The sequence below is a fragment of the Dermacentor variabilis genome, chromosome 5 (assembly GCF_050947875.1).
Source record: "Dermacentor variabilis isolate Ectoservices chromosome 5, ASM5094787v1, whole genome shotgun sequence".
Taxonomy (NCBI): domain Eukaryota; kingdom Metazoa; phylum Arthropoda; class Arachnida; order Ixodida; family Ixodidae; genus Dermacentor; species Dermacentor variabilis.
Window position 1 is genome coordinate 88,092,123 of NC_134572.1, and position 11,602 is coordinate 88,103,724.

At 41.4% G+C, this 11,602-nt stretch overlaps 1 protein-coding gene across 2 annotated transcripts in view; it reads left to right on the plus strand.

The window, feature by feature from the left end:
* Adar (Adenosine deaminase acting on RNA) overlaps positions 1-10,271 on the plus strand; it is a 49,591-nt gene extending 39,320 nt beyond the window's left edge. For both annotated transcript variants that reach the window (XM_075693061.1, XM_075693062.1), the window contains one exon: positions 6,813-10,271. In XM_075693061.1, coding sequence (XP_075549176.1) covers positions 6,813-7,145 — 333 coding nt within the window. In that variant the 3' untranslated portion in view covers positions 7,146-10,271. The remainder of the gene's footprint in view (positions 1-6,812) is intronic.
* The last annotated feature ends 1,331 nt before the right edge of the window (positions 10,272-11,602 follow it).

Below are 11,602 nucleotides of genomic sequence, written 5' to 3' on the forward strand. Positions count from 1 at the left end.
ACACCGCGACCGCCACGAGTCCAGTGGCTAAGCGCATGAAACTGTAGGGCTTAGCGCACTGCGGCTCTCTGAGGACAGCCGCGTTGGCTTACGTTTAGCGCGGCACACGCACCAAATCGGAAATTTGAACTACGCGCCACGGTGACGTCTCTGCCGTAGCCTTTGTAGTGCAAGGCATTGGAGGAGGAAGGGGAGCACAGCTGAGGCCATGTTTGATTGCCGATAGCTCCGCTTCTGCTGAACGCATTGAAGTACTCTTTGCGGCAAAGTGGTTCTGAAATAGCCTATCTTCGCTTCAAATTACTTTTTCCACTTCGATAAATAGTGGTTCAGGGCCCGTTTAACAGTAGCACCTTTCCTTCCTTAGTATGCTTCTCCACAAAACGCAGCTTTAGCGTAACGAAGCTAACTTTAAAGGCAAACACTACGAAGTGAATCAACAGCATGTTTCTGTGTTTTTTCTCTCTTTTATTTCATTCGACCAGTTTCGTCATTCCTGTCAGTGTCTAATTAACGGAATTCGACTGTATTAATAATTAATATTGCTACTTTTATCTATTTTAGGCTATACATCAGACTTCATAAGTATTTTAGTTCTCTAGGTCATTCGCTACTCTATACTAAGCTGAGACATGTTAATAGGAATGTGTGAATGTGTGGCCAAAGCATAAATGAAAATACAGTGCACACAAATGGCCAGTCGTCTCCAAAGACTGGTATGTACAGCCTGTCCGTACTGGCAGGCTGCAAAAATGCTCATCCTACAGCAATAGTATTGCTTCCCTTTTCTATGATTTTTGTTTTCTCATTTTGAAATAAAAGAAAACAAGCAAAATTATCACAGTGGAGCAAGCATCCTCACACTGTACCTTCAGTTAAGCTTAGACACGTCCTCACGCATTCCTGTTAACGTATCTGAAGTCAGTACAGTTGACCTTCCAGCATGGCTGGTACCTGATTGCACAGTATCCCTGAAAATTTTCTGCTAAATTAGCACCCAGTGAGCATACAGCTATTGAAAGCTTCATGACCTTTCTGTTTTAATTATTTTTCTTAAGTTCCCATTATTAACCTTTACGGCTGTAGACACATGTGGAGACCTCTACTAGCTTGTTGATTTGCTGCCACTTTTCAGCATAAAACTTGGTTAAACGGGTCAACCTTTCTCATTGCACAGACCATATTCTCACTGAAATATAGTACACAGAGCTGTTGCGCAAAACTAGGGCAAGTGTTAAACAGCATGCTGCAAAATGCAGTCCAATATTAGCAATAGTATAAGCGAGAGACATTAGCAGACTATAAAGACACTAGTTTCATGTCCTTTCATGTTGTGGTATTTCACTGCCATGGGATTTCCAAGGGGGATGTTACAACTGTTCAATGTGGGCAATTTTATATAACCGGGTTTAATATATCTGGGTTCATGAGTATGCTTCCTAATGTAAATAAGGATGCCTCAGCAATATGCTCAATCACTAAAAGGAGTTGCAAACAAGTAATAGTAGAGCTTTGTGTTGTTCTGCAATGGCAGAACATAACTGGCAATAAGAGCTCCATAGAGCAACACTTACTACATAATGGAAGAACGCAAAGCAGACTTACCTTTAGGTAATTCTAGATGTTGCTCGCTGTTCTGCTAGTTGCTAGGGTGCATTCTTTCTCTCTCCATTTTAGTAGCTGCAGCTGTATGCTCAAGGTGTTGGGTAGCGTTGTTACACAGTTTTAACATTCTAATTTTCCCCATGATGAGTTCTGCTAACCCGTTCAGTGTCATTTGCCTACCTGCATTTTGCATTTCTGTCTCACCATGTCACTAATGTACCCGTATGTACCGGTACATTAGTGACACGATGCGTGCAGTAACACGAAGTTGGCAAATTCCAACGTAGTTCCACCATCTTTTGTGTATTTCTAAAAAAGAAGCATATTTGGTCTCCCTCCGGTTTTACGCACCCCTTTATGAGGATGGTTGCACAGCATGCATGTTCGCTAATGGAAGGGAAAAGTGCTCCTTCCTTGAATATGGCTGTACAGTCTCTTTGAAGCAGAAGCAACAACCTTCAGCTGTTGATTGGAGCAGTAGCTCTTTCAAATCCAAATACGAGCCAAGCTCGGGCTCAGAAGATGACATCATGTCATCCGAACTTCGTGGCAACTTCGACTGTGTCAGATTCTGACACTGGTGCTGTGGTGCCATCGCGGAAGCACGCGCATCAAAATTATGCTAGGTGGCGGATAAACGGAAGATTGGAATGTGCAGCCCATACCATGAGTGCATTTGTCAGTGTGTGTCATTTTCTTCCCTTCTGCATAACCAAGAAACAAACCATTGTTTTTGCTTTCAGTATGTGAGAAAAAAAAACTTGCTGAAAGTTTGTCGCCTCCAAAAAAAAAAAACCCAATACCAATGGAGTTAAAGCCCCCATGCATCTTCTCCCGTGATTTAGTGAAATAACTTTTTTCAGCAGTTTCGATTTAACAAAGTTTATGTGGAAAGCCTAGATCTTTTGTGACAAAAAAAGAAAACCCTTGCCTGATACAAACTTAATCATTTCTCCTTTCACATGCAAATGTTCTCAGCAAACAGCAAAATACGCTGACTGTCTAGCAAAGGACAGAATGAACTGCTGCATCAACTGTCATGTTTGTAGATATGCTCCCAAACACATCAGGGGCGCATCATTATAAGAAAGTACCACCCGGGAGTGAACTACACTTATTTGCAAGTGAATCAATGACAACATTCGTGACAAATGAAAGTGATACCAGGTAACTCAGCATTGTATTGATGTTGTACCATCTCACTGCCCCATCGTTATTACAAATTAGTATTGCAGGACATTACAGGGATCTTAGCTGTGTGAAACACTACTCTGTTGTAAACAAACAAGATGGCGGCGTAGTGTTGGCGGGCTGTGGTGTTAGTTATTTCGAGTATGCTAATACAGTTAAACCTCGACAAAACGAGGTCAGTAAAATTGGCAATTCTTCATATTGAAATTTTGTTATATTGAAACATGACCTTTTCTTTCGTATAAGTATAGTCGCCGATGGAGTTCTCTTACACCGATGGGGCTCGCAAAATTTTCAGAATTATCGGGCATTCGGATAGAGCAAATTTTCATATTTAAAAAAAAAACCTTTTGTTGAATTTGAGAGTCGGTAACAAAAGATGCGGTTTGATGTCGTGTGGACGATATCTTCCCATCGGCATTCGCTCTACCCCTGTGGCTGATAGTGTCGCTCGCAGTGGGACAACACTATATAATAAAAAGCGCCGGCAGCAGGAAGTGAATGCTTGGTCTGCCTCTCGCTCACCTTAATGCATATGCATCTCCGATACGCAAGATTACACAACCTTCAATGCTAAATGCACGGAGAGACAGTGCACATAATGCCACACCATCTCGCCCACTCTTTGCACATGCAGCAGAACAGCTCTAAAGCAGGGTGTGCTGGCCGCATTATGTGGCCAGCCATGCGAAGTCATTGCTGCACTAGAAAAAGACAGGTGTGGCAACCTGCCTCTACCCCTGCCCTTTCCGCTTGCTTGCATGAAAAGACTGCGATCATAGAGCCACCATTCTTCTTGGCTCAACCTCGCATGCTTTCACTCGTACCCAAAGCATACAATGCGTGCCTTATCGCACTTAGATGTTATACAGAACGTAATGCTGTGTCGCTTAAACGGTCACATGATTTGAGAGGTGTGTTCACAAGCGGCTGCTTGTAATTCAACCGTTTGACCATCAAGTTTTCGTTTATTGTCCCAGCATGCCTTTGCGGCGGCAGTGAATTTTCATTATATTGAAATCGTGTATAAGCACACTTTGTTACATTGGGGTTCTAAGAAATACCTGGTGTTCTATGGACAAGAAGTTATAAAAAGTTAAATACATTGTTATATCGTTCATCTTGTGAATGATTTTTCTTTTGATTAATAGCATGCACATAGGGAAAGCAATTAATTAATCATTGTCTGTGTTTTGTAATAAAATTAGGTGAAAATGCTGAATTGAGTGACCTGTTGTGTGTACATGGTTTGTCAGTACTTGTTGTTGAGTTGCAAACTACAACTGTTGTTCCTATATCGTATTTATGTTGATAAGTTTAAATTTCAAAGGCTGATGTTCCTGTATATTATATTTTATATATCTTTATTATTGTTCTGTATTCTATTTTTTTAATTATTATTTCCAGCCTTGTTTTGTTACTATTGATGTAACCATTCCTGCTTGGGCCCGAATAGGGCCTGCAGTATTTGTAAATAAAAATAAATATCGAGAATTTCATTATATCGAAGTTCGTTATATCAAAGTTTAACTGTATTTGAAAATACAACTATGAGAATATTCATTGCTGTTTGATTTGAGAATTGACTATTCCAAATTGTCAAATGTTAGTGAATATAAGCTATAACGACACTTTTGGGTTCTTGAGGGGCTGACAATGCAAGGGAGGCCTGTTTTTCATGATTTTGATGCAGGAGTATCATGGTGTTGTGCAAGAAGCACCAGTTCCTGAGCGAAACCATGAGGCAGATAACTTGTGCTTAATAATTTCTAGGCATTAAATAATACCCAGCCTTTAGATAGCCTGTTTGGAAATCTATAGCCCAATTTAAGCAAAGCAATTTATTATTTCTCTAGTCTCACCACATTTTATACCTTTAAGGCAGTGTGCCGTGCTGTAGTATCACACTTTCCTCCTTTAATGAACAAAATTTTCTATGTGACGTGCAGTTCACATGCTTCATTACTACCATTACTGTCCCTTGTTTCATTATTGTGTACTAGGTAACATGAAGCAGTTTTTTCTCACTTACGTGCTCCTTGGTTGACGGGAAAGCCACTTGTGAACGGCAATATGTACATATGGAATAATGCATCTAATCCCCTATTTTTACTAGATGAACTCCACACAATTGTTATGTTTACACTTGTGTTTAGAAATAAGAAAATGTTCAATTCGATATTTGGAGGTTGTTTTCCTCTAATATGTATTTAATTTGATTCTGAAATTTTGCTTTTCGAACACTCCTAATTTCTTAAACATGCATGTCTGATGCTATTTGACAATGGGTGGTAGCACCAAGTACAGTTTCTGCCAAAGTCTCTTTCTCTCCACGTAATCTCTACCAATTGATTTTGATTCTGTAATTGCCAAACCTCTCTTGCTGAATTTTTTTCATAAGGGCTTTGTGAGAGGGTGCTTATCTACCAAGACTTCTGTAGGAACCTGTGAAGTAGCTTTTAGTTCTGCTGAACCATAGAAACTTCCACATAGAAACATAGAACAAACATAGAAACAAAAGTGTGCCTTCGTTGATCTGAGTGCAAAGGCTCTATGCAAAAAAAATATTTTGTGCCATTATCTTTGTACATGTTAAGAAGCTCGGGTTGTTGACATGCATCCAAAGTGCTCTCAACAAAATATAACCAAGGGCAGTAGTGCTCTTTTACTCTGTCTTTGTCATGTTGCTGACATTGTAGCTGTAGTTCTGCCACTTAATTTTGGGCAGGGACCAAGAGCGCACTAGCAGTGAACTCTTTTTGGCTAGCTTCTCAGGCACAGGCATTGACATTAGCTTTTGACTTCACCTTTATTTTGTTTGAAGTAAAAGCACCCTTGTCATGGACATTATGTCAGCCATTAATATTTCGTAATTAGTTTGTGTTCACTGTGCAGTATTATGCAAGACTTGAATGTTTTTACAACAAAATGTCTTCAGAAAGAAAGTGGCAGTTAGTTGTAAGCTCCTGTGACAGGCACCTATGGGACGATGGGCTGCCTTGGTACCATGAGACCAGAAGGAAAACAGCCTTTCTCAGGCGACCATACCAGTACACCCATGCACTAACACGTTCATCATGTTGGCATTAATCTAGTGTTTGAAAACACCTCTCACTAACTCTTTGCAACACTTGGTGCAAGTGTTCTGTATCACCACATCTTGCCTGTTAACCCCTTTGTGCCTTGGACGAGACGGGTTGGTTTGCACATTCTGATTAAAATGACCAATGACAAGCTGTATCACCATCCCGCAAGCCCCTCAGAGCCACAAGTCGCATCTTTGTGGTACCCTTAGTCAGATTTCAATGCTCTAATTCACTCTTTTTTCTTTGGAACTTTACATATCATAGGACTATGTCAGAAGTGCTGGTGGAACCATGCTGGTTGGTAGTTCAGCACATAACAGGTGGAAGATCCAGTAAAAAAAACACACACACACACACACACACACACACACACACACACACACACACACACACACACACACACACACACACACACAAAAAAAAAAAGAGAGAAACTAAATGTAAATGCAAGCCACTAGTAGCAAGCATCAGGAGTGGGCGAGGAAGAGGGGACAGTGTTCAAATTAATTTTTTTTGTTCACTTGTTATCTTATCGTGCTGACATTTAAAGGCAGTTTCAACACCGACCCCATCTTTCTTAATTCAAACTGAAGGTCTAAAGATTGGTTAGCCAACATGTGACTTGCTGTGATCAACTCTGGCCAAACAAGGGACTTTGCAAGAGCCAATATTTCAACACTTATCTTTGTCCTGGCATGAACAGGTCCTGCTGTGCGAGTGGTGGCTGCAGCAGTATCCCCTATTTCACCACTGTTGACCACTTCATGCTTCCAACTTACTGTAATCCTCTGTCTTGATAAGATGAGCGTAGGTCAGTCTAGATGTGTCAGACTGTAGTCCTGGCAGAGGCTGTTTTCTTGTTTTTCTTTTTCTTCTTCAACTATTAACCTCTTCCTCCCTCCCTCTGTTCCTCCTCATTTGCCCACGCAGGTAAACAAGTCTCCAAACTTCAGCATCAACTGGACGGCTGGTTGTGAGGGCCCTGAAGTGGTCAATGCGAGCACAGGCAAGACGGAGGAAGGCCAGGTGTCTCGCCTGTCCAAGCGCTCACTCTTTGACCGCTTTTGTCATCTGTGGGGCCAAGTGCCCTCCATCGAACATCAGGACCCCAGCCAGAAGCCCCGGCTCTATGCAGAAGCCAAGAAGTCTGCTGGCTTGTACCAGGAGGCGAAGACGCGCGTCACCGATGCCTTCAGCGCCGGAGGCCTCGGCACCTGGGTCTCCAAGCCCATTGAGGCCGACGAGTTTGAGCTCGACTTTTAAGCGACAAGGAGGAGTGGCCCATCAAGCAGGTGCCTCGCTGCACATGAAAACGCTGAGCGTTTTTTTTTTCTTTTCTCCACCCTTTTCTGTTACAGTGGCCATTTTGTCACCTTTTGTTTATTATTTTGGACTCATCGTACACATGCTTCCTCTGCTTCGGTTTTATCATAGAAGTTTTTTGTGCAGTTATTTTCCCCTGGTCTGTCTTCTTCTAGCATATTTCTACCATTCTTTTCCCCTGAGTTTTTTTTTTTTTTTTTTTTTTTTTTTTTTTTTTTAACGTCATCTCAATCGTTCAGTTATATTTTTCTTGCAGGACAGTTCTGGGTAGGCATTTTATAGGTTTGACAGTTCACCTTATGGCTAGAGGCATTCACAACTAATATAGTTTACTCGCAGACAAGGCTAGTGCATCAGTGTCGAGGGCTTCGCAAGGTGGGCCCATGCCAGCTGCCACACCTTTGTGCAAGGAGCCATTGACAAAGTTATTTCTTACTAGGTACAGCCTTGGAACATTGAATTACCGTGCACCACTCTTTTTTTTTTCTTTTGCTGTTCAATTGCATACTTCCATTTCCCTTTTTCTTTTCTTGCCTGGGGCTTTTCGGGCAACACATGTCACACATTCTCACCACTGTTCTCGTGTTTTATGTGGGTTTGTAAGGCTGCCTCATCCATTATCATTGTCACCTTACAAAGTCCAACTACTTTCTTGGTCATACATACTGCATTTGGTGTTTTGAAACCATGTTACAGTAGTTTCTATTTGTCATTGAACATAACTCTCAATAAGTGGTGGGGGTCAGTCACCTCATGTAGAAACCTAGATGCCAGGAAAATCTAAGTCTTAAAAAGACTGCTTTCTCACGCACATCCTTGGCTAAGATCTGCATTGCACTTACTGTGCGAGCTTGGTGTGACTGGCTTCCTTGTTGGAAATCCCTTGCCTCCCTGTGCATGAGATTGAGCTCTGAAAATTCACATACTTGCGCGTAGAACCCTTGCAAATGGAGTTTTAGGTTTTAGGTATGAAGGGTGCAGCATTGTGAAGTTCATTTCTCTGTGTCTGTTTTTATTTTATGCAGCCATCAACAGTGACTTCTGCACCTTCACAAATTGTCGCACAATGATACCACCTTGGGAAGCTTTTTCCCTTTTTTCCCATTTCCTTTCATTTTTCCAGCACTGATTAAATCATTCCATTCACTACTGCAAGAAAAAGAAGTGGGGTAGGGAGAAACAGTTGAGAGACGCTTATGCTGCGCTTTGTTACAAACATTTAGCCAGGCTTAACACACATGATCAAAAATGTGCAGGCCAGTGGTTCTGCCAAAAGAAATGACTTTCTTGGCAACTCAGCCAGACCACCTGAACCTGACGAATTTACTGCAGTGTTTGCCATGCTAAGTCAGAACTGCGGCCTTCACTTTCAGGTTGCATGCCAAGACATTGAGGGAGTTGGATCTTTTCGCATACCGCTGGGATGCATACTTTTGAACACAGGTGTGCACTTGGAACGGCAGCACTGGTTGCAGCATGCTCCAACGCTTGTCCTCAGCCTGAACGAATTGCAAACGGTTTTGCATCGTGCAAATGCTCTCGTCAAAGGGGAAAAGACAAAAAAAAGAGCCAAACGGGCTTTCATAGAGATTGTGTCACTGCCAATGGCTCTCTACATCAGCTCCCAAGTAAGCATAGTTAACTGCAGTAAGTAGTTAGTTGGACAGGGTGCCGAAGAGGTCACTGCCACTCTTGTCCACTTTCTACTGTTTTTTTTTAACTAGCAAAATAAACACATCAGGCTAAATGGTTTGTTTATAAAAGGTTTCCTGTTGCCATCTCTGGCATGTATTGTATATTCTGCAGTTTTAAAGTATATTTCTTTCTTCTCTGCAGGTCAGCAAGGCTCTGTAATGCGTTAGTGTAAAACAAATATTGGTAATAACTGCTGGTGTCTTACTGATTCTTCTGATATGTTTTTGTATCATATGGTCACTTATCACTTGGTCTAATGTTCCCTGAAGCTTCTTGTTTCTGTATTTCTAGTATGCGAGGTGCTAAAGCATGTTCGTTCAAGTTTCATTTAAGTGTGTTTGCCTGCTGCTTATATATATATCCTAATATTAGCACAGACTGTGTCTTCTGAAAGTTGAACCTTCACGTCTTGGTTATAAAGGCTGCTTCCTTCTATTTTACATGCATTCATAGAGCAACCCTATTGCATCTAAAACACCTTAGTTGAAAGAGGAGTTTGCCCCTAATACATTCTCATTTCTAAAGTGTTTGCAAGGCTGTCATACAGTGATGCCTTTCTCTGATGCCCATAGTCATGGTCTTCACATTTGTAGCCTCTATATTTAAAAAAAAAAACTTACACACGTAAGGTAGCGTAGATCTCTCTCACTCAGCATTTTTCCTGCTTTGTTATGAACAGCCGGGGAAAAAAAATCATTCTTTCTTTCGCAAGATGTTATTTTTGTTATTTTATTATAGTCGCTTGTTTTTGCGCTGTCATAATCTGTCTTGTTAAAGGTATCTCCGCTTTGAGACTCGTTTACATTATGCACATACATTTTCCCCCCTTTGTGGTCATCTGCATAACACAGTGTGTATAGAAAGCAGCACACTGTTGGCTTTGTAGTGTTTGTATTGGGCACAGATTGGAGTATACCTGTTGTTTTTGAGTGCATGTTTTTTGTCCAGTCATTGCGATGACGAAGTGGCTTGACCTTCGACTTTTGTGTACATAAGAATGGGCTCAACATGCTTTCTTTTTTTTTTCCCCCCAAGTTCTTCCTGCATACGACTGTGTACATATGTACTGCTAAAAGGGTGTGTAAAATTTCATCATAGTGTGCTTGCCTGCGTTATTAAAATTGGTTGCGTGGGTTACATGACTGACAGGCAATTTTATAACTTTGAGGAAACACATAATCAAATCAGTAAACTTCCCAAACTTGTGTATCGACTCAAAAAAAGCTGTGAACTGTGGCACTGGTGCCGTGCATGCACGCAGCAATTTTCTGGTCTTATTCTGAAGATATTGGGAATGCTTGGCTGTACTCATGCTGTAAAATTCACTTTATCACATTAGAACCAACGATAAAGTTTCTTCAAGTCATCTAAGCATGTCTTATTGTGGTTGCTGTATTGAATGCCTGTGGTGCGTAAACACAGTGGGATATTGACCATGAATCCGGTTAACCCTTTCAGGGTCAATGACGTAAACATGCGACGCCGCGAACAAGTCCAAAATGGTTGAAGCCATATATTTACGGTGCCTTCTGGATGTTTACTAAGCGCGCCAATTTCCCTAATTTTTTCTTTCCTGGCGATCTGCCACTATGCAGGAATACAGGGAATTTTTTTTTCGTGCCTCCCTCACTCGGTTTTCGTTGCATGGTTTGTTTTAGAGCTACTAGTATGTTTGCTCCGCCACGTCTATATACTACCGCTCGCGCATTGGCGCGCGGGCGGGCGATGGTTAGTTTGGGTCTTTAACCCACGGGCGGTTTCGGCTTCTTGCACTCGCAAAACTGATGGCTCTCTCGTTACTAATTGCTCAAAGGTGCTCATTTATTGCTCACAGGGGTGCGCATACGAAGGATGCCACCGTGCATGCGCTCCCCCCCCCCCCCCGCTTTTTTTTTTTTTTTTTTGAGACTTTCGAAATCTAATCGCCTCTGGTTGGCGATAAGATGAAGATTAGCGGAAGTTTGTCACATGTTTGACTTTTTTGACGGGCACACAACCACACAGTTTTCTTGAGTGCGCTCACCTATGCAGTTCGATTACGCTATGGACGTAAATATTAGTGTAAGAGCAGGAATATTTGAGACTTGGGAAATATTCTCGTGCACGCATTTTCTAAGCCTTGAGCTATGTATATAACAATGTATCAAATTTTAAATTCTTTTTAAGTTTATTTCCTTTATTTAGTGTTGTTATTCATGAATAAACAGTACGCATATACCAGCGCAAGATATATTTTTCTCACTTTACGGTCACCCCTAGAAAAATTACGATAAATTTTTTCGGAACAGATTCCTCTGAAAAATTTAAATATGCAATAATAAAATCGGCCGAGGGCGGTTGCATATGGCGAACAAAATTGACCCTGAAAGTGTTAAAGGGCAACTTTGAGAACTTTTCTATGCCAGTGGATCTGTACCAAATTTACATATGTGTTTGCTTTGGCACTCTCATGATCTGCGCCAAGTGGTATGACCGAAAGTTATCTGGTTCCCTTAAAATTAATTTTATAAAGGCTGTCATGCATGCTCCCAACATGAAAATTTATTTTCACCCTATGCTTCCCGACATCAACGCCTACTAGCAGACGATGGTGACCAAAGGGCTGTTTGCCAACTAGTCGTTTTGCTCAAATGCTTGTCATTACAAGGACCATTCTTAAGCCTGCAGGTTTTTAATGGAATTTTACACAACTTCTTAAAGGG